Source organism: Oncorhynchus nerka, linkage group LG19 (assembly GCF_034236695.1).
Source record: "Oncorhynchus nerka isolate Pitt River linkage group LG19, Oner_Uvic_2.0, whole genome shotgun sequence".
NCBI lineage: Eukaryota > Metazoa > Chordata > Actinopteri > Salmoniformes > Salmonidae > Oncorhynchus > Oncorhynchus nerka.
The window spans coordinates 37408475-37431179 of NC_088414.1; the positions used below are offsets into that span (position 1 = coordinate 37408475).

The 22705-nt window shown below is 46.1% G+C and overlaps 1 protein-coding gene across 1 annotated transcript; it reads right to left on the bottom strand.

The window, feature by feature from the left end:
* Positions 1-15898: 15898 nt before the first annotated feature.
* Positions 15899-18844, bottom strand: LOC115147081 (claudin-3-like). The gene has a single exon (XM_029689075.2). It carries the CDS (start codon positions 18594-18596, stop codon positions 17940-17942), a length of 657 nt encoding a protein of 218 aa, XP_029544935.1. The 5' UTR covers positions 18597-18844; the 3' UTR covers positions 15899-17939.
* Positions 18845-22705: the final 3861 nt, after the last annotated feature.

Genomic DNA, 22705 nt, shown 5'->3' on the forward strand with positions numbered 1-22705 from the left:
ACTGCTCCCCATCTAATTTAACAGAGCTGGAGAAAATCTGCAAGGAAGAATGGGAGAAAATCCCCAAATCCAAATGTTCAAAGCTGATTGACATACCCAAGACGTCTCAAAGCTGTAATCACCGGCAAAGGTGTTTCTACAAAGTACTGACTCAGGGATGTGAATAGTTTGGACACCTACTCATTCAAGGGTTTTTCATTATTTGTACTATTTTCTATTGTACATGATTCCATATGTGTTATTTGATAGTTTTGATGTCTTCACTATTATTCTACAATGTAGAAAATAGTAAAAATAAAGAAAAACCCTGGAATGAGTAGGTGGCTGGTATTAGTTATTTCTGTATTTCATTTTCAATACATTTGCAAACATTTCTAAAAACATGTTTTGACTTTGCCATTATTGGGGTATTGTGTGTAGATGGGTGAGGAAAAAACATATATTCAATCCATTTAGAATTCAGGCTGTAACACAACAAAATATGGAAAAAGTCAAGGGGTATGAATACTTTCTGAACGCACTGTGTGAGCGCTAGCGTTACAATAAGTAGGCTACATGAATGGAGACACAATTATATTCAACACTCACTGTTATCCAACAATGGCTGAGATCATTGAATAGATCATTGGGCTCCAGAGTGGCACGGCGGTCTAAGGCACTGCATCTCAGTGCTTGAGGCGTCACTACAGACAACCTGGTTCGAATCCAGGCTGTATCACAACCGGTTGTGATTGGGAGTCCCATAGGGCGGCGCACGATTGTCCCAGCGTCCTCCTAGTTTGGCCAGGGTTAGCAGTCGTTGTAAATAAGAATTTGTTCTTAACTGACTTGCCTGGTTAGATAAAGGTTAAATAAAAAATAAAAACAATTTAAACAATTGAAGCTACAGTTTGTGAGAGGCAGGCCAGGCAGAACTACAGTATGTAGCAGGCCTATCTACCATCATCAGTTGTAGAATAGCCTAGGCCCTAAACAAGACTAATCTCGTCCACCAGCGGGCACTCTTTCTACATGCGTTAACAGTTGAGCTGGGGATGAGGCTAAAACAACATGCTCTAGTAGTGAGATGATGCATGCATGTCCCTTCTCCCTCCCTGCCCCTCATCTGAGGATCGTTAAAGTTTATTTAGGATCAGGTTTTGTGTGCCGTGTGTTCTCTCTGTGGCCTCTGCTGCCATGGTCTGATCTACGACAAGCTGAAACCAACAAAGAGAAAAACACCATCAGTTTAGAGAAGTCTGAGCTAAGGTCCCGTCTCTCTTTTACTGGTCCATTGCTATGGGAGGCATGTTTACCAAGATAGAGCAGGCGATGCATGCCATCACCATGGTGATGACATGACACAGAGGCCCAACGGGAGGAGGAGGGGAAGCAACCGAAACTCTTGGTCAACTCTCTCTCCCCCCGCCTCTCTCTCATTCGCTTTCTCTCCTTATCTCTCTCGCTCTGTGTTTGCAGAGTGTGCTATGTATCTTCACACACTGACAGAACACATTCGGTCCCAGCCAAGATCTGTTTTATGTGCTCTATTTATATGCTTCACATTTTGTTTGTGTGTCTTTTACTTTCGGTATTGAACACCAGCTTCAAACAGCTGAAACAACAATATGTTTGATTATGGAAAATATATTCAACAGCGGTTTAGACGGTACAATGATTCCCTACACTATACTAGCTTATTTTGTCACATAAACGCCAAATCCTGACTCTGGCATCAGCATGATGCAACAGGAACAGGTTTTCCATTTCTCAATAGCCGCTTCTTCTTGTTTTTAGCTGATAGGAGAGGAACCCGGTGTGGTCGTCTGCTGCAATAGCCCCTCCTTGACCAGGACCAATGAGTTGTGTGTTCCGTGATGCTGTTCTGCACACCACTGTTGTACTGCGCCATTATTTTCCTGTTTGTGGCCTGCCTTTTAGCTTCCATGATTCTTGCCATTGTCCTTCCACCTCTCATCAAGGAGCTGTTTTCACCCAGAAGTGTAAAGGTTTTCCTCCTCTTCGTCTGAAGAGGAGGTGTAGCAAGGATCGGACCAAGATGCGGCGTGGTAAGTGTCCATGGTTGTTTATTTAAAAACCTGAACTGAACACTCAATGAATACAAAACAATAAACGTGAACAAAACCGAAACAGTACCGTGTGGCGAACAAACACAGACACGGAAACAATCACCCCCCAAACACACAGTGAAACCCAGGCTACCTAAGTATGATTCTCAATCAGAGACAACTAATGACACCTGCCTCTGATTGAGAACCATACTAGGCCGAAACATAGAAATTCCCAAAACCTAGAAAAACAAACATAGACAACCCACCCAACTCACGCCCTGACCATACTAAATAAATACAAAACAAAGGAAATTAAGGTCAGAACGTGACAAGAAGGCTGCCGCTGACTGGATGTTTTTCTGTTGTCCTTCCACCTCTCATCAAGGAGCTGTTTTCACCCAGAAGGCTGCCGCTGACTGGATGTTTTTCTGTTGTCCTTCCACCTCTCATCAAGGAGCTGTTTTCACCCAGAAGGCTGCCGCTGACTGGATGTTTTTCTGTTGTCCTTCCACCTCTCATCAAGGAGCTGTTTTCACCCAGAAGGCTGCCGCTGACTGGATGTTTTTCTGTTGTCCTTCCACCTCTCATCAAGGAGCTGTTTTCACCCAGAAGGCTGCCGCTGACTGGATGTTTTTCTGTTGTCCTTCCACCTCTCATCATGGAGCTGTTTTCACCCAGAAGGCTGCCGCTGACTGGATGTTTTTCTGTTGTCCTTCCACCTCTCATCAAGGAGCTGTTTTCACCCAGAAGGCTGCCGCTGACTGGATGTTTTTCTGTTGTCCTTCCACCTCTCATCAAGGAGCTGTTTTCACCCAGAAGGCTGCCGCTGACTGGATGTTTTTCTGTTGTCCTTCCACCTCTCATCAAGGAGCTGTTTTCACCCAGAAGGCTGCCGCTGACTGGATGTTTTTCTGTTGTCCTTCCACCTCTCATCAAGGAGCTGTTTTCACCCAGAAGGCTGCCGCTGACTGGATGTTTTTCTGTTGTCCTTCCACCTCTCATCATGGAGCTGTTTTCACCCAGAAGGCTGCCGCTGACTGGATGTTTTTCTGTTGTCCTTCCACCTCTCATCAAGGAGCTGTTTTCACCCAGAAGGCTGCCGCTGACTGGATGTTTTTCTGTTGTCCTTCCACCTCTCATCAAGGAGCTGTTTTCACCCAGAAGGCTGCCGCTGAATGGATGTTTTTCTGTTGTCCTTCCACCTCTCATCAAGGAGCTGTTTTCACCCAGAAGGCTGCCGCTGACTGGATGTTTTTCTGTTGTCCTTCCACCTCTCATCAAGGAGCTGTTTTCACCCAGAAGGCTGCCGCTGAATGGATGTTTTTCTGTTGTCCTTCCACCTCTCATCAAGGAGCTGTTTTCACCCAGAAGGCTGCCGCTGACTGGATGTTTTTCTGTTGTCCTTCCACCTCTCATCAAGGAGCTGTTTTCACCCAGAAGGCTGCCGCTGACTGGATGTTTTTCTGTTGTCCTTCCACCTCTCATCAAGGAGCTGTTTTCACCCAGAAGGCTGCCGCTGACTGGATGTTTTTCTGTTGTCCTTCCACCTCTCATCAAGGAGCTGTTTTCACCCAGAAGGCTGCCGCTGACTGGATGTTTTTCTGTTGTCCTTCCACCTCTCATCAAGGAGCTGTTTTCACCCAGAAGGCTGCCGCTGACTGGATTTTTTTTTGTTTGTCACACCGTTCTCTGTAAACCCTAGACACTGTCGTGTGTGAAAAGCCCGGGATGCCGTCCGTTCCGGAGATACTGGAACCGGTGCGCCTGGCGCCGACGATCATACCACGCTCAAAGTCACTTAGGACACCTGTTTTGCCCATTCTAACGTTCAATCAAACAGCAACTGAATGCCTCGATGCCGGTCTGCCTGCTTTATATAGCAAGCCATGGCCACATGACTCACTCTCTGTAGAAGCGAGCCATTATTGTGAACGAGGTGGGGTACCTAATAAACTGAGAATACATGTGAACAGGAATAATAGTGACCCATAGCAAGATAAAGGGCCCTGTGGTCGAGGGCGGTGCATTTGCCATACCAGACGGTGATGCAACCAGTCAGGATGCTCTCCATGGCGCAGATGTAAAAGTTTCTAGGGATCTTAGGTGCCATGACAAATGTGCTGGCGTGGGGGGACCATGTTAAGCTAAATGAGGGTCACTCTCCACTGTCGATGTGGATGGGGGTGTGCACCCGCCCCTGTTTCCTGAAGTCCACGCTCAACTTCTTGGTTTTGCTGACGTTGTGGGAGAGGTTGTTGTTCTAGCACCACACTACCAGGTCTCTGACCTCCTCCCTGTAGGCTCTCTCATCATTGTTGGTGATCAGGCCGACCACCGTCGTTTCGTCAGCCAATTTGATGACTGAATTGGAGTCGTGCGTGGCCACAGAGTCGTGGGTATACAGGGAGTACAGGATGGGACTAAGCCCCATGGGCCCCCCGTGTTGTGGGTCAGCGTGGCGGAGGTGTTGTTGCCTACTCTTACCACCTACGGTTGCCCCGTCAGGGAGTCTAGGATCCAGTTGCAGAGGGGGTTGTTCAGTCCCAGGGTCCTGAGTTGGTGACGAGCTTGGAGGGCACTATGGTGTTAAACGCTGAGCTGTTTTCAATGAACAGCATTTCACATAGGTATTCCTCTTTTCTAGGTGGGTGAGGGCAGAGTGGAATGTAATTGAGTTTGCGTTAGCAGTGGATCTGTTGGGGCGGTATGTAATTTGGATGATGGAGATGATGTGTGCCATGACTAGCCTTTTTAAAGCACTTCATTATTACTGATGTGAGTGCTACAGGGCGGTAGTCATTATGGCAGGATGTCTTAGTGTTTTTGGGAACAGGAATGATGGTAGTCAGCATGAAACATGTGGAGATTACAGAGTGACACCAGGAGAGGTTCAAAATGTCAGTGAAGATGCCTGCCAGCTTGTCTGCGCACACCCTGGAATACTATCTGGCCCAGTGGTCTTACGAGTTTTGACCTGTTTAAAAACCTTACGTCAGCCTTGAAGAGAGATATCAGTGGTCCTCATGCAGGGATCTTTGTTGTTTTTGTTGAAGCATGGATAAAAGGCATTGATTATGTCTGCCTCAAAAATAATAATTAGGCCTAGAAAGGCCCACTGGGGTAAAGATCAACAAGCCCATCTGGCATCTGCACTATGACCAGTCCATTCCTGAAAAATAATGTCTTCTTTCTCTTTAGAAAGGCAGGCAGAACACTTTACTGTCTTGTGAGGCTTTCAGTCAGTGTCCTCACAGTAGCCTTAGTGGATGTTCTTATACCTGTTCAGTTAGTCATTTAAGTTATGAGTGTCCTCACAGTACCCTTATAGTGCCCAGTTCTCTTGTCTTGTATGTCTTGGAATGTGATGTCTGTTGTCTGTATACCGTACTAAATGAGGAGGATGTTGATATTTGTAATCTGACTAAGCCTTCCATAATTGCCCAGAGGGCATAAGAGAGTTGTATTGAATTGAAATGAGTGTGCTGTGTGCACTAGCCTTAAGAAAAACCGACTGTTGACAGTTGGGTACCAGCTAGAAATACAGTAGCTATTCCAGCTCAGTGTTACTGTGGAGGTGGGATAGGGCACTGTTACTGTGGAGGTGGGATGGGGCACTGTTACTGTTACTGTGGAGGTGGGATGGGGCACTGTTACTGTGGAGGTGGGATGGGGCACTGTTACTGTGGAGGTGGAGGTGGGATGGGGCACTGTTACTGTGGAGGTGGGATGGGGCACTGTTACTGTGGAGGTGGAGGTGGGATGGGGCACTGTTACTGTTACTGTGGAGGTGGGATGGGGCACTGTTACTGTGGAGGTGGAGGTGGGATGGGGCACTGTTACTGTTACTGTGGAGGTGGGATGGGGCACTGTTACTGTAGAGGTGGGATGGGGGACTGTTACTGTTACTGTGAAGGTGGGATTGGGCACTGTTACTGTTACTGTGGAGGTGGGATGGGGCACTGTTACTGTAGAGGTGGGATGGGGCACTGTTACTGTGAAGGTGGGATGGGGCATTGTTACTGTAGAGGTGGGATGGGGCACTGTTACTGTGAAGGTGGGATGGGGCACTGTTACTGTAGAGGTGGGATGGGGCACTGTTACTGTGAAGGTGGGATGGGGCACTGTTACTGTTACTGTGGAGGTGGGATGGGGCACTGTTACTGTGGAGGTGGGATGGGGCACTGTTACTGTAGAGGTAGGATGGGGCACTGTTACTGTTACTGTAGAGGTGGGATGGGGCACTGTTACTGTGGCCACCCTAATCTGGTGGTCCCAGCGCGCACGACCCACGTGGAGTTCCAGGTCTCCGGTAGCGTCTGGAACTGCCGATCTGCGGCCAACAAGGCAGAGTTCATCTCAGCCTATGCCTCCCTCCAGTCCCTCGACTTCTTGGCTCTGACGGAAACATGGATCACCACAGACAACACCGCTACTCCTACTGCTCTCTCTTCGTCCGCCCACGTGCTCTCGCACACCCCGAGAGCTTCTGGTCAGCGGGGTGGTGGCACCGGGATCCTCATCTCTCCCAAGTGGTCATTCTCTCTTTCTCCCCCTACCCATCTGTCTATCGCCTCCTTTGAATTCCATGCTGTCACAGTTACCAGCCCTTTCAAGCTTAACATCCTTATCATTTATCGCCCTCCAGGTTCCCTCGGAGAGTTCATCAATGAGCTTGATGCCTTGATAAGCTCCTTTCCTGAGGACGGCTCACCTCTCACAGTTCTGGGCGACTTTAACCTCCCCACGTCTACCTTTGACTCATTCCTCTCTGCCTCCTTCTTTCCACTCCTCTCCTCTTTTGACCTCACCCTCTCACCTTCCCCCCTACTCACAAGGCAGGCAATACACTCGACCTCATCTTTACTAGATGCTGTTCCTCCACTAACCTCATTGCAACTCCCCTCCAAGTCTCCGACCACTACCTTGTATCCTTTTCCCTCTCGCTCTCATCCAACACTTCCCACACTGCCCCTACTCGGATGGTATCGCGCCGTCCCAACCTTCGCTCTCTCTCCCCCGCTACTCTCTCCTCTTCCATCCTATCATCTCTTCCCTCTGCTCAAACCTTCTCCAACCTATCTCCTGATTCTGCCTCCTCAACCCTCCTCTCTTCCCTTTCTGCATCCTTTGACTCTCTATGTCCCCTATCCTCCAGGCCGGCTCGGTCCTCCCCTCCCGCTCCGTGGCTCGACGACTCATTGCGAGCTCACAGAACAGGGCTCCGGGCAGCCGGCGGAAATGGAGGAAAACTCGCCTCCCTGCGGACCTGGCATCCTTTCACTCCCTCCTCTCTACATTTTCCTCCTCTGTCTCTGCTGCTAAAGCCACTTCCTACCACTCTAAATTCCAAGCATCTGCCTCTAACCCTAGGAAGCTCTTTGCCACCTTCTCCTCCCTCTTGAATCCTCCTCCCCCTCCCCCCTCCTCCCTCTCTGCAGATGACTTCGTCAACCATTTTGAAAAGAAGGTCGACGACATCCGATCCTCGTTTGCTAAGTCAAACGACACCGCTGGTTCTGCTCACACTGCCCTACCCTGTGCTCTGACCTCTTTCTCCCCTCTCTCTCCAGATGACATCTCGCGTCTTGTGACGGCCGGCCGCCCAACAACCTGCCCGCTTGACCCTATCCCCTCCTCTCTTCTCCAGACCATCTCCGGTGACCTTCTCCCTTACCTCACCTCGCTCATCAACTCATCCCTGACCGCTGGCTACGTCCCTCCCGTCTTCAAGAGAGCGAGAGTTGCACCCCTTCTGAAAAAACCTACACTCGATCCCTTCGATGTCAACAACTACAGACCAGTATCCCTTCTTTCTTTTCTCTCCAAAACTCTTGAACGTGCCGTCCTTGGCCAGCTCTCCCGCTATCTCTCTCAGAATGACCTTCTTGATCCAAATCAGTCAGGTTTCAAGACTAGTCATTCAACTGAGACTGCTCTTCTCTGTATCACGGAGGCGCTCCGCACTGCTAAAGCTAACTCTCTCTCCTCTGCTCTCATCCTTCTAGACCTATCGGCTGCCTTCGATACTGTGAACCATCAGATCCTCCTCTCCACCCTCTCCGAGTTGGGCATCTCCGGCGCGGCCCACGCTTGGATTGCGTCCTACCTGACAGGTCGCTCCTACCAGGTGGCGTGGCGAGAATCCGTCTCCTCACCACGTGCTCTCACCACTGGTGGCCCCAGGGCTCTGTTCTAGGCCCTCTCCTATTCTCGCTATACACCAAGTCACTTGGCTCTGTCATAACCTCACATGGTCTCTCCTATCATTGCTATGCAGACGACACACAATTAATCTTCTCCTTTCCCCCTTCTGACGACCAGGTGGCGAATCGCATCTCTGCATGTCTGGCAGACATATCAGTGTGGATGACGGATCATCACCTCAAGCTGAACCTCGGCAAGACGGAGCTGCTCTTCCTCCCGGGGAAGGACTGCCCGTTCCATGATCTCGCCATCACGGTTGACAACTCCATTGTGTCCTCCTCCCAGAGCGCTAAGAACCTTGGCGTGATCCTGGACAACACCCTGTCGTTCTCAAATAACATCAAGGCGGTGGCCCGTTCCTGTAGGTTCATGCTCTACAACATCCGCAGAGTACGACCCTGCCTCACACAGGAAGCGGCGCAGGTCCTAATCCAGGCACTTGTCATCTCCCGTCTGGATTACTGCAACTCGCTGTTGGCTGGGCTCCCTGCCTGTGCCATTAAAACCCTACAGCTCATCCAGAACGCCGCAGCCCGTCTGGTGTTCAACCTTCCCAAGTTCTCTCCACGTCACCCCGCTCCTCCGCTCTCTCCACTGGCTTCCAGTTGAAGCTCGCATCCGCTACAAGACCATGGTGCTTGCCTACGGAGCTGTGAGGGGAACGGCACCTCAGTACCTCCAGGCTCTGATCAGGCCCTACACCCAAACAAGGGCACTGCGTTCATCCACCTCTGGCCTGCTCGCCTCCCTACCACTGAGGAAGTACAGTTCCCGCTCAGCCCAGTCAAAACTGTTCGCTGCTCTGGCCCCCCAATGGTGGAACAAACTCCCTCACGACGCCAGGACAGCGGAGTCAATCACCACCTTCCGGAGACACCTGAAACCCCACCTCTTTAAGGAATACCTAGGATAGGATAAAGTAATCCTTCTCACCCCCCTTAAAAGACCTAGATGCACTATTGTAAAGTGGCTGTTCCACTGGATGTCATAAGGTGAAAGCACCAATTTGTAAGTCGCTCTGGATAAGAGCGTCTGCTAAATGACTTAAATGTAAATGTAAATGAGGTGGGATGGGGCACTGTTACTGTGAAGGTGGGATGGGGCACTGTTACTGTGGAGGTGGAATGGGGCACTGTTACTGTGGAGGTGGGATGGGGCACTGTTACTGTGGAGGTGGGATGGGGCACTGTTACTGTAGAGGTGGGATGGGGCACTGTTACTGTTACTGTAGAGGTGGGATGGGGCACTGTTACTGTTACTGTGAAGGTGGGATGGGGCACTGTTACTGTGGAGGTGGGATGGGGCACTGTTACTGTGGAGGTGGGATGGGGCACTGTTACTGTTACTGTGGAGGTGGAATGGGGCACTGTTACTGTGGAGGTGGGATGGGGCACTGTTACTGTTACTGTGGAGGTGGGATGGGGCACTGTTACTGTGGAGGTTGGATGGGGCACTGTTACTGTGGAGGTGGGATGGGGCACTGTTACTGTTACTGTGGAGGTGGGATGGGGCACTGTTACTGTTAATGTGGAGGTTGGATGGGGCACTGTTACTGTGGAGGTGGGATGGGGCACTGTTACTGTTACTGTGGAGGTGGGATGGGCCACTCTTACTGTTACTGTGGAGGTGGGCTGGGGCACTGTTACTGTGGAGGTGGGATGGGGCACTGTTACTGTTACTGTGGAGGTGGGATGGGGCACTGTTACTGTTACTGTGGAGGTGGGCTGGGGCACTGTTACTGTGGAGGTGGGATGGGGCACTGTTACTGTGGAGGTGGGATGGGGCACTGTTACTGTGGAGGTGGGATGGGGCACTGTTACTGTTACTGTGGAGGTGGGATGGGGCACTGTTACTGTGGAGGTGGGATGGGGCACTGTTACTGTGGAGGTGGGATGGGGCACTGTTACTGTTACTGTGGAGGTGGGCTGGGGCACTGTTACTGTTACTGTGGAGGTGGGATGGGGCACTGCGTCAGTCTGACTGTGGAGGTGGGATGGGACACTGTTGACATTTTCGTTGAAACTATGGATCGGTTTCACGAAGATTAGGTAAAACCAGGAGTAGATTAACAGTCATCTCGAAATCCCTTGTCCATAAAACCATCCCTGAGAGAGGGAGTCCCTGAGTTTTCTTTCAAACATCTGTTATCTTGTCCAATGGTACATCCAGGGTTGTGTGTGTGTGTGTGTGTGTGTGTGTGTGTGTGTGTGTGTGTGCCCCATATCGCCACTGTGAAGGGAATAGGGTGCTATTTGGGACGTAGAGTTTGTAACACTGCTATGCCCTTCAACCACACCTGATGATCATCTCATATAGTCCAGATATGTACAGTCTGCTAGCGGAGTCAGTTGAGTTGTCAGGATCAGATAATCCAACGGGAGTTATCTCTCTCACGCAAACAACCAATATTTCCTCTATAAGGGTTAAAGCATCTTTAATAACCTGCTGTGGATGGGGATCCTTGAGGATGATTAAATAGGCGTCCCTATCAGATGCCTGTTGGACTTTGCTCTCTGTTCTTCAGATGTTGCCGGGCCAGCCATAATTCAGTGTCTCATCATTTACAAACACTCCATCTCTTCTTCCTCCTCCTGCTGTCCTCCTGTCATACCTCACTGTTAGTTCCATGTATGTTGTCATACCTCACTGTTAGTTCCCTGTAAATATAACAATAGAAATACAAAATGTTGGGGTTGGACAGACCAGAAAATCAGGATCGGGCTGACATGGTCTGTCTGTCCGTCTGTCCGCCTGTCTGAATGTCAGCCTCATATTCCAACTGTTTAAAGTCAGCTGCTTGAGGATTGTGATGACGAGAGCATTTGTATAATCCTATTTTTTTTAAAAATTATGTACACAAGCCAGTTTGAGGTTACAGTAAAATTAAACGTAATGAATGCAATGTGAAGGTACAGAGCATCTGTATGGAGTTTGAATTTGAAATGCATCGGTTGACATTAATTACAACTAGTGTGAATCCTTGTGTTCTCTAGCACCAGTTGAGAGAGCAGAATCTCCCTTCCTGCCTCTTTAGGTGAGACATGGGCGTGTTGCTTCCCTGGAGCAATGTTCCCATGGTAACAGTAGTGAGGACAGCTGCAGACATCAGGTAACTAGGACCAAGGAAACTCAAGATGTTACAATTTGATGATTAGAGTGGAGGGCAAGAAGTTGAGAGACCTCACTGTGTATGTGTGTCTGTGTGTATGTTTGTGTGTGTGTGTGTGTGTGTATTTTTGTGTGTATATGTTTGTGTGTATGTTTGTGTGTGTATGTTTGTGTGTGTGTGTTTGTGTGTATGTTTGTGTGTGTGTGTTTGTGTGTATGTTTGTGTGTATATGTTTGTGTGTATGTTTGTGTGTGTATGTTTGTGTGTATATGTTTGTGTGTGTATGTTTGTGTGTGTATGTTTGTGTGTATATGTTTGTGTGTGTGTGTTTGTGTGTATGTTTGTGTGTATGTTTGTGTGTGTGTGTGCGTGTGTGTGCATGTGTGTATATGTTTGTGTGTGTGTGTTTGTGTGTATGTTTGTGTGTGTGTGTGTTTGTGTGTATGTTTGTGTGTATATGTTTGTGTGTGTATGTTTGTGTGTGTGTGTGTTTGTGTGTATGTTTGTGTGTGTGTGTTTGTGTGTGTATGTTTGTGTGTATGTTTGTGTGTATGTTTGTGTGTGTGTGTGCGTGCGTGTGTGTGTGTGTTTGTGTGTATATGTTTGTGTGTATGTTTGTGTGTGTTTGTGTGTGTGTGTGCATGCAAGCTGACGTGACAGGTGGTGTACAGTGAGGGAGAACTGTGACACACTGGTCTGGACAGGAGTCTGTTGCAGTATTCGTGCAGAAAGGGGCTGAGCTTTGATTGGCTCTCTCAAATATATATTTTCTTTCCTTCTGGGTTAAGACTTGACATTGTTTGGATTTGAAAATCCAATAGCTGTACTGGTAGGGGGCAGCGCTCGGGGCTGTGTGTGGTTGTACATGTAGGTGTTTTAGTGAGAAAGACAGAGTAGAACCAATCAGTAAAAAATCACAATATGCTTGGGTGGGTGTTAGGACTTACTTAGAATATTGATTATTTCTGACACACATTGGGTGCTAGGGTGGTTCGAGGTGAGATAGAGTAAGCCCATCTTTGTTTAGGAGATTAGAAATGTCATGTTCAATGATGAAGTGAGCTCTCTGCTCTGCCTTGTTTGAATTGACATCGTTATAACCAAGGCTTTATGGTGTCCTTATTGACCAATCTAGGGCCTTTAGGAAATGTGACAGAGGAGGTTATAGTTTCATGAATTGTATGGCCCAAATAATGGACATTGATAAGAACACCCCAGCAGCTTTGAAGAATTCCCAGAAATTACATTCTCAGAAATGTGTTGTACTCATAGGTTGCACTCGTACATCCATCACTCGGTCGTGTCATGCCACTCTTATGAACGTTCTCAAGCCGCTCTCTACCGTCGACGCAATAGTGGTGCCCAAAAGTCGTGATAAACCCAGTCATTTTGTTCAGACACTAACGACTGTTTAGTCTAAATGACACTGTAGTGCCTGGAAATACAATGACATTGCTAAAGCATTTGTATTAAGTCTTTGCCAGCGTTAATGCTATTTTTTTTTTAAATTCTATGTTGAAGGAAATTGTTGAAAAAATGTCAACGTATGTTTTCATGTAGTATAAGCACTCGGAAGCCGACCTTCGTTGGCATTAGCATTCTCATAGACTTTGACTGGGTGGGTTAGCTAGTTATCATATTAGACTGTATCTAATAATGGTCGTTATCCATACAGGCTGTAGGACTGTCCCTTTTCAATCAAAGATCAATGCTTGAAATGGCAATGTTGTTAGAAACAGAAGATCAATGACAAAAGACAGATACGGTGGCAACATCTTTATGTAAACATTAGGATATTTGCTATCTGTGGTGCTACAAAGCTAACTAGCTAACCCTCCCAGTCAAAGTCTGAGAATACCAATGCTAGCTAATGCTAGCTTCCAAGTGCTTATACTTTAATTTAATTTAATGAACATATCTTTCAAATTCTGTACATGTTATTTAGTAGTTTTGACCAATGTAATTCATATTAACAATGTTTTGCTTGTTTGTGAATGGGCCTGAAGTAGGAAAACAAAAGCAACAAATTAGATACGCCCCCTTTTTTTAAAAATGTAACCTTTATTTAACCTTTGTTGCCAGGCGTCATAAGGTGAATACCATATTCATACCCTATTCATGAATCAGCGAGTGTGTGCTATGTGTTCTGTGTGGAATGACACTCATATAATCTCATAAAACCCACATCAAGAGATTGACCCAGAAAACTTTCCACGGGCATTTAGTCTGCCTAGTATTTCTGTTTATATTCTTATTCCATCCCTTTACTTAGATCTGTGTGTATAAGATAGTTGTTGTGGAATTGTTAGATTACTTGTTAGATATTACTGCACTGTCGGAAAACTCACAATAACACCTGCTAACTATGTGTATGTGACCAATAAAATGTGATTTGATTTGATAGCACTAGAATCAAATCAAATGTTATTGGCCACATACACATATTTAGCAGATGTTATTGCGGGTGTAGCGAAATGCTTGTGTTCCCAGCTCCAACAATTCACAACAACAATACACACAAATCTAAAAGTAAAATAATGGAATTAAGAAATGTATAAATATTAGAACAAGCAATGCACCACCCTCTGGAGAGCCCTGCGGTTGCGGGCGGTGCAGTTGCCGCGCCAGGCAGTGATACAGTCCGACAGGATGCACTCACTTGTGCATCTTTACCCTTTTCCCTGTATAAGATTGTTGTGGAGAACTCTATGTCAGTCGTATGGGAAGACAAACTAGGGCTGTGCACAAAATGGCACCCTTTTCCCTGTATAGTGTACTACTTTAGTTGAGCACCCTGGGCTGGGTTTCCTATAAGCATCTTTCATCCATTTAGTTTCAGTGGAATGAAGATGATCTCAGTGCTAAACCCAGCCCAGGTCAAGAGGAGTGCAGGTAACTGACAAAATAAAGGAGACACTTGAGTTAATGAGGGATACAAAGTACATTGAAAGTATTTGCTTCCACACAGGTGTGGTTCCTGAGATAATTCATCAATTAACATCCCATCATGCTTAGGGTCATGTATAAAATGCCCAGTGGCTTATTACTCAAAGGAGTATAGGGGGTTTAAAGGGTGTGTGTGTGTGTGTGTGTGTGTGTGTGTGTGTGCGTGTGCGTGTGCGTCTGCGTGTGCGTGTGTGTGTGTGTGTGTGTGTGTGTAGGTGTGTGCTTGTGTGTGTCAGTCACCAGGTCTCAACCCAATTGAACACTAATGGGAGAAATTGGGGCGGTGCATGAAATTGCGTTTTCCACCACTATCAACAAAACATCAAATGATGGGATATCTCATTTTATGTATTTGAGTCATTTAGCTCTCATCCAGAGCTACTTACAGTCCATTCATCTTCAGATAGCTAGGTGGGATAACAACATATCAAAGTCATAGTAAGTACATTTCTCCTCAATAAAGAAGTTATCAGCCAAAGTGCTAGTTGGAAAAGAGCGGGAGCTGACTTCCCGTAGGGGCGGGACGTCCAGGAGACCGGAGCTGGCAGAACTGAGTGCTTGGGTTGGGATGTAGGGTTTGAGCATAGCCTGAAGGTGGGGAGGGGCAGTTCGTCTTACTGCTCCATTAGGTAAGCACCATGGTCTGGTAGTGGATGTGAGCTATGACTAGAAGCCAGTGGAATGTGCGGAGGAGCGGGGCGACATGGGAGAACTTGGGAAGGTTGAACACCAGACGGGCTGCGGCGTTCTGACTGAGTTACAGGGGTTCGATGGCACAAGCGGGGAGCCAAGCCAACAGTAGTCCAGACGGGAGATGTCAAGTGCCTGGATTAGGACCTTTGCCGCTTCCTGTGTGAGGAAAAGTCGTACTTTACGGATGTTGTGGAGTATGAACCTGCACGAGGGAGTCACTGCTTTGATGTTTGTAGAGAATGACATGAACACGTCAAGTTTCTTTGCACTCTGGAAGTGGAAGAGTGGTACTGCATTCCTGCAATAGAAATCCAGACACTTGTAGAATCAATGCCAAGTTTCTTTGCACTCTGGAAGTGGAAGAGTGGTACTGCATTCCTGCAATAGACATCCAGACACTTGTAGAATCAATGCCAAGGCACATTGCAGCTTTTCTGACGGCTTAATAGTGCCCAACGCCCTACGAAGACACTTTATGTTGGTCTTTCTTTTATTTTGGCAGTTAACCTGTATACAAGGGATAGGGTGTCATTTCAGATGCAACCCAACTCATTTTTCCTCTCACCGTAACATTAGCAGATCAGTGTTTTCAATTGTGTTAATATGTTAATTTGGGACATGTTTGTTCAGGTGCCATCAGCAGTACCAGGGGAAGTTCTACTGACAAATAATCATAGAAACACAATACAGATACTCTGAACAAGCAGTATCACTTCCCCCCAGCAACCTTTACCATTGCTAGTCCAACGCTCCTACCCACAAGGCTACCTGCCTGTGAAGGAATAAGACTATGTATAGACTAATTATAGATAGTTACCTCTACCAGGAAGAGGTAAAGCTAGAGGTTGGAGGTATTTACCATGAAGGAAAAAAACTGCAAAATGACAACAGGGAATACATTTTCACATTTATTGAAGCATAGTAAAGGACAGCTGAATATGCAGAGACAAGCAGACCATTGTAAAACACGACATCATTCAAGCATTGTTGTCTTAACATATACGTATATAAAGACAATTTACAGGATACACATTCCATCAAACAATAAGTATTGAAACTAGTCATTGTGTTTTACATAAAAAACTAAAATGGCTGACTTATTTGAAATAAACAACTGAAGCTGTCCATTGTGGTTATATGGGCGTTTCTAGGTAAACCTGACTGCTTGCCTGCAGTTGAAAATGAAGACCTTAGACACACATGCCTTTTATTAGGTAGTCTCTCACCCTCTATGTACAAATACACGCACGCACGCACGCACGCACACACACACACACACACACACACACACACACACACACACACACACACACACACACACACACACACACACACACACACACACACACACACACACACACACACACACACACACACACACACACACAGTACTACTCCCTGCTCACCAAACAGTTCTTACAGTTGCTTTGTTAAACAGGAGACTGACTGACTCCATTCGTCACCTCAGACGATGGTCCTGCTTTACCATCACTCTCCTAACTATAATTAGTCTATACATAGTCTCATTCTTTTACAAATGACACTACACATGTCTTACTATTTACAAGACAAAAATCTGACAAAAAGCATTTTCAGCATTAAAAAGCTATTAATTATTTGTATTTATTTTTTACTAAACAAATATTATTTCACCACACACAAACGCACACAGATGTGCGCACACACACCCACAGGGAAATGCCTAAATAGAGTGGAACTGTGAAAAGGAAGGAATCTATGATATCATGACCTGAGACAGAATCTCTCACAACCAAATACATGCAAAAGATGCACACACGCATGTGCGCGCACACACACACACACACACACACACACACACACACACACACACACACACACACACACACACACACACACACACACACACACACACACACACACACACACACACACACACATACTGAAACTCATTGCCTAATCTACGTAAAAACAGTGCTGGTCCTTCCTGGTCTGTGTTAATGAGACACAGTGAAACTTTTTAAACTGAACGTTTCAGTGAAAGAAAACCCCACCTCGCCAACAGTAAATGACACACGCAATAGGGACCTCCACACTGCAGTAGAAATATGAGCCCGCATGCTGTGTAACTGAAGCAGTTCTCCCAAGTACTTGAAAACCAAGACCCTTCAACTGTACGGTTTGCTGAAACAAAATAGCTTTGGTTTATCATCTGAAGTTTGAAATGAGTGAATAACAACTAGAATTGAAACTATTTCATAAAACCAGTCATTACCAGTAGTCAACCTACCCCTTTGGGATTGTATGTACAGCATCTGGGTCTGACAGCCTCGACCAAACTTCACACAAGCCTATATGAAGCTGAACAATGACGCTGAACAGAGACACCCAAGCGGAGGAAAAGCTAAGCACTAACATTAAAACACACATCCCTTCATATCGGAGTCTTTTCAGTAGGAGTTGTCTCCTATCTATCTATCTATCTATCTATCTATCTATCTATCTATCTATCTATCTATCTATCTATCTATCTATCTATCTATCTATCTATCTATCTATCTATCTATCTATCTATCTATCTGTCTATCTATCTATCTATCTATCTATCTATCTATCTATCTATCTATCTATCTATCTATCTATCTATCTATCTATCTATCTATCTATCTGTCTGTCTGTCTGTCTGTCTGTCTGTCTACTTCTCCTCTATCACTCTTTTTCTCGCCCTCTATCTTTTCTCCCCTCGTTCAATCATGCAGGTGAAATAGTCCCTCTCTATCTATCTATCTATCTATCTATCTATCTATCTGTCTGTCTGTCTGTCTGTCTGTCTGTCTGTCTGTCTGTCTGTCTGTCTGTCTGTCTGTCTGTCTGTCTGTCTGTCTGTCTGTCTGTCTGTCTGTCTGTCTGTCTGTCTTTTCTCCCCTCGTTCAATCATGCAGGTGAAATAGTCCCTCTCAGACGTAGTCTTTCTTGTCGTATCCCGCTGCGCCCCCACTCACGCTGCGAGGGGCGGAGTAGGCCATGCGGGGGGGCTTGTACCTCTTCTCCTCCCTGGGGGGGCAGGAGCAGCACAGCATGGCTCCTCCAATAAGGAGCAGGGCCGCCGACCCCCAGCCGATGTAGAGTGAGGCTCCCAGCTCCCTCCTCTGGGCCTCGACCAAAAGGGGGTTGTAGAAGTCTCGGATGATGGTGTTGGCCGACCAGGAGACAGGGATGAGGACGAGGATACCGGCCAGGATGAAGAAGATTCCGGAGATGATCATGACTTTAGCTTTGGAGGATTCGTCATCGATGCAGTTGGTGCACTTGGCTCCGACGATGGAGACCATCACCCCTAGAATCCCCAGGACAATAGCGATGACAGTCATGGCTCTGGCAGCCTGAAGGTCCTGAGGTAAGGCCAGCATGGAGTCATAGATCTTACACTGCATCTGTCCCGTGCTCTGGGTCACACAGTTCATCCATAACCCTTCCCAGATGGTCTGGGCTGTAATGATGTTGGCTCCGATGAAGGCTGTAACCTTCCACATGGGCAAAGCACAGACCACGATGCCCAGGATGAATCCTATGACTCCCAGGGCGATGCCCACAATCTCCATGCCCATCGACATGCTGGCTTCCTGGGGGCGTCTCTCTTATACACCTGATCTACCTGGAGAAATGAGGATATGACTCAATTAAGGAATTCTAGAACCTCCTGAAATTCCAGAATTCAGCACAAAGAATGAACAGAGGATTCAGTCCAGCACTTTGTCCTAGGTTCTTTGTGTTCTGTTTTCTTCCTGTTGATGGCCCTGTGTATGACCACTCCCTTCTCTCTCTCTCTCTCTCTCTCTGTGTGTGGCGGGTGTGATGTAGCTAAGTGATGCTGCCACGGAAACTGACATCTTTTATAGTCTAGTGGAGGCAGGTAAGGATGGAGGGAGGAGTCCCCTGGTGATGATGTCACAGGGTGGCAGAACAGGTTGCTGAATGCTCTTCACAAAAACAACACCTGCCCATAGAGGAGGAGGAGAAGGGAGAAGAGGAAGGAGAGATGAGAGGAGGGAGGGAGCCAGAGGGGAGAGTTTCACCTGTAATCTGACTCCCTCTTGACTATTTGTTCCAGTAACATAGGGACAGACAGCGCATTGACAATTACCCAGGCCTTACCTGCTCTCAGTTCATGCCTTTCTGAAGAACAAATACCCTCTAAATGTTTGAAACAAGTGCGCTAAATCATGTCCTCTGACTGGATGTACTCTGTACCTTAGAGGTAATGGCTGGTACAGCTGGTGTCATCCTAATGGTTTGAACGTTTCACACAAAGACACATGGACGGGAAACAAATTTTGTTGGTTTGACAACAAACATTAGGCCAGTCAATCTCTCCCCGCCATACACACACACACACACACACACACACACACACACACACACACACACACACACACACACACACACACACACACACACACACACACACACACACACACACACACACACACACACACTTCTCATCCCCTCCCTGTAGGTAAGCCAGAGAGGGTAACAGTAGCTCATAGTGATACGTTCTACAGAGTCTGTTGTCCTCACTGAGTGGTTGGGCCTGTGACTACCTATAAGCTTTACTGTGACTACCTATAGGCTTTACTGTGGTTACCTATAAGCTTTACTGTGACTACCTATAGGCTTTACTGTGACTACCTATAGGCTTTACTGTGGTTACCTATAAGCTTTACTGTGACTACCTATAGGCTTTACTGTGGTTACCTATAAGCTTTACTGTGACTACCTATAGGCTTTACTGTGGTTACCTATAATCTTTACTGTGACTACCTATAAGCTTTACTGTGACTACCTATAGGCTTTACTGTGACTACCTATAGGCTTTACTGTGGTTACCTATAGGCTTTACTGTGACTACCTATAAGCTTTACTGTGACTACCTATAGGCTTTACTGTGGTTACCTATAGGCTTTACTGTGACTACCTATAGGCTTTACTGTGAATACCTATAGGCTTTACTGTGACTACCTATACGCTTTACTGTGACTACCTATAGGCTTTACTGTGGTTACCTATAGGCTTTACTGTGACTACCTATAGGCTTTACTGTGACTACCTATAGGCTTTACTGTGACTACATATAGGCTTTACTGTGACTACCTATACGCTTTACTGTGACTACCTATAGGCTTTACTGTGACTACCTATAGGCTTTACTGTGACTACCTATAAGCTTTACTGTGACTACCTATAAGCTTTACTGTAACTACCTATAGGCTTTACTGTGACTACCTATAGGCTTTACTGTGACTACCTATAAGCTTTACTGTGACTACCTATAAGCTTTACTGTGGTTACCTATAGGCTTTATGACTTCACATAGAAACAAACACACACACCAAGGCAGATCAACGAGATCTCGTCGTTTCCCTTCAAAATGTGAGTTTGCGCTCAGTGCTGGGCCATCATTTAGAACAAACGTGTGAGCGCCAAGGAAGGCATATATCGCTGTTCTCAGGACCTTTCCTGAAATCAAAGTATGTTTCTAGTGATCAGGCTGGGCAGATACACTCAGGGCTCTTTTTTAACAAACCTAACACAACCAGTACATTTTAGCGCTGACAAAAGCGTTATAGGTTTGGGGGTGTCAAATAATTTTTTGCTGTTTCTATGCTTGGTTTTTAATCAAATTTAACAAAATTGGGGGAAACCAATTGAGATGTATATGCACAAATGGCACATCTCTCCTTCCATGGGAACTGTGCTTCATGGCTCTATAGGCTGCGCTTCCATTCTCAAAATCCATGCCATTACCATTAAGAGCTTATTTTCGTGGGTCTTAAAACTTCCCATTAGTGCTGCTTGAAATTGTCACTTTTGCTCATGTTTTTAAGGACACACTTCAAATATTGCCACAGGTCAAAAACCAAACCTGGCATATGGGGCTGGAAAATGCCCCAGTTTTAACCTGACAAAATTGCTAAATAACGTGTTTGACACTTACGCCTCCTTAGCGCCAGCCAAAAAAAATAGAGCCCTCAGCCACACTCACGCAAACAAGCACACACACACACACACACACACACACACACACACACACACACACACACACACACACACACACACACACACACACACACACACACACACACACACACACACACACACCACACACACACACACACACACAGCAATAAGCCTCACACTGTGATTCATCTAGGCCTACAGTGTAGCAACGTACACAATTACATTTTATGATAGTGATTTCTCACAGTAGTTTCTTGGCTCCTTGACTCTAATGGTAATTATTCCGTTGTATAATTCTACCTTTGTTTGTTTCTATGTGAATTAGAATTTATTAATATAAGACAAATATGGAAAAAGGTTGACGTTGCTGTCAGAATTGTTGAGCCACCTTACTATTTATTATGTTGGCCTACTTCCTGCTTCTACGTGGTGACATGGCCGTCCACAGCCAGCAGGTTTCTGTGTCAGTTCCTATAAAGGAATGATTATGCGGGAAAACATTCCCAGATCCCTGAAAACCTGAAAAACTGCCCTGTGAGTAAATATGACCACAGAGAGAGAGAGAGAGAGAGAGAGAGAGAGAGAGAGAGAGAGCGAGAGAGCGCCCAGACACCCTTAGCATACAAACCATGTACTCATCTCAGTATCAGTTACGAACTCACAGTCTACAGCTTCCTCCATATACCGAGTGACACATTAGAAATACCATGAAAAATTTCACTCACACTTTGTAGAATAAAGTCAGTTGTTTTCTGTCATAACTGTCAATAACTAATGTTCAGTTAACTCAATTTGCTGTTTTGGCCTTAGCTGTCGGTGAAGCACTAAAGCAGATGAATAGCGTTGAGTTAAAGTGGGTACGTATTTGTATTGTGTTAAGGATGTCACATGTTGTGATGGTGCTTTCATGTGTAAAGAAAAAGCCATATCTCAGACTGGCCAATAAAAGTAAACCCAAATGCTGATGCTTCAGAAACTCAACTAGTCTAAAGAAGGCCAGTTTTATTGCTTCTTTAATCAGAACAACCGTTTTCAGCTATGCTAACATAATTGATCAATTAGCCTTTTAAAATGACAAACTTGGATTAGCTAACACAACGTGCCATTGGAACACAGGAGTGATGGTTGCTGATAATGGGCCTCTGTACGCCTATGTAGATATTCCATAAACAATCTGCCGTTTCCAGCTACAATAGTCATTTACAACATTAACAATGTCTACACTGTATTTCTGATCCATTTGATGTTATTTTAACAGACAAAAAATGTGCTTTTCTTTCAAAAACGAGGACATTTCTAAGTGACCCCAAACTTTTGAACGGTAGTGTACATGTACATACTACCTCAATTAGCCCGACATATGTCTCCGGTCTGATTGAGCCTGCATTCCATAGGCAAGATATGGTGTATGTTTAGAGCCTAGAGGAGCAGAACAGAGGCCTCAGTTTTCCTAATTGTCCTGATCTCTGGGAAACTAAGACAAGGTGGGGTTAATAATAACACCAGAGGCAGGTGACAAGGAGATGAACCCAGAGTGGCTTATGATGTCCCTGCATGGGAAGGGTGAAGTCAGCCACGGTTGAAGAATTTTTAGGTTTGTTATTTAAAGACCCGGTATTCTCTGTATGATTCAAGCACTCGGTCCGACAGTCAAGACTGTTGGATTAACGGCTTCATTATTGCAATAATTAATCGATATTAAATA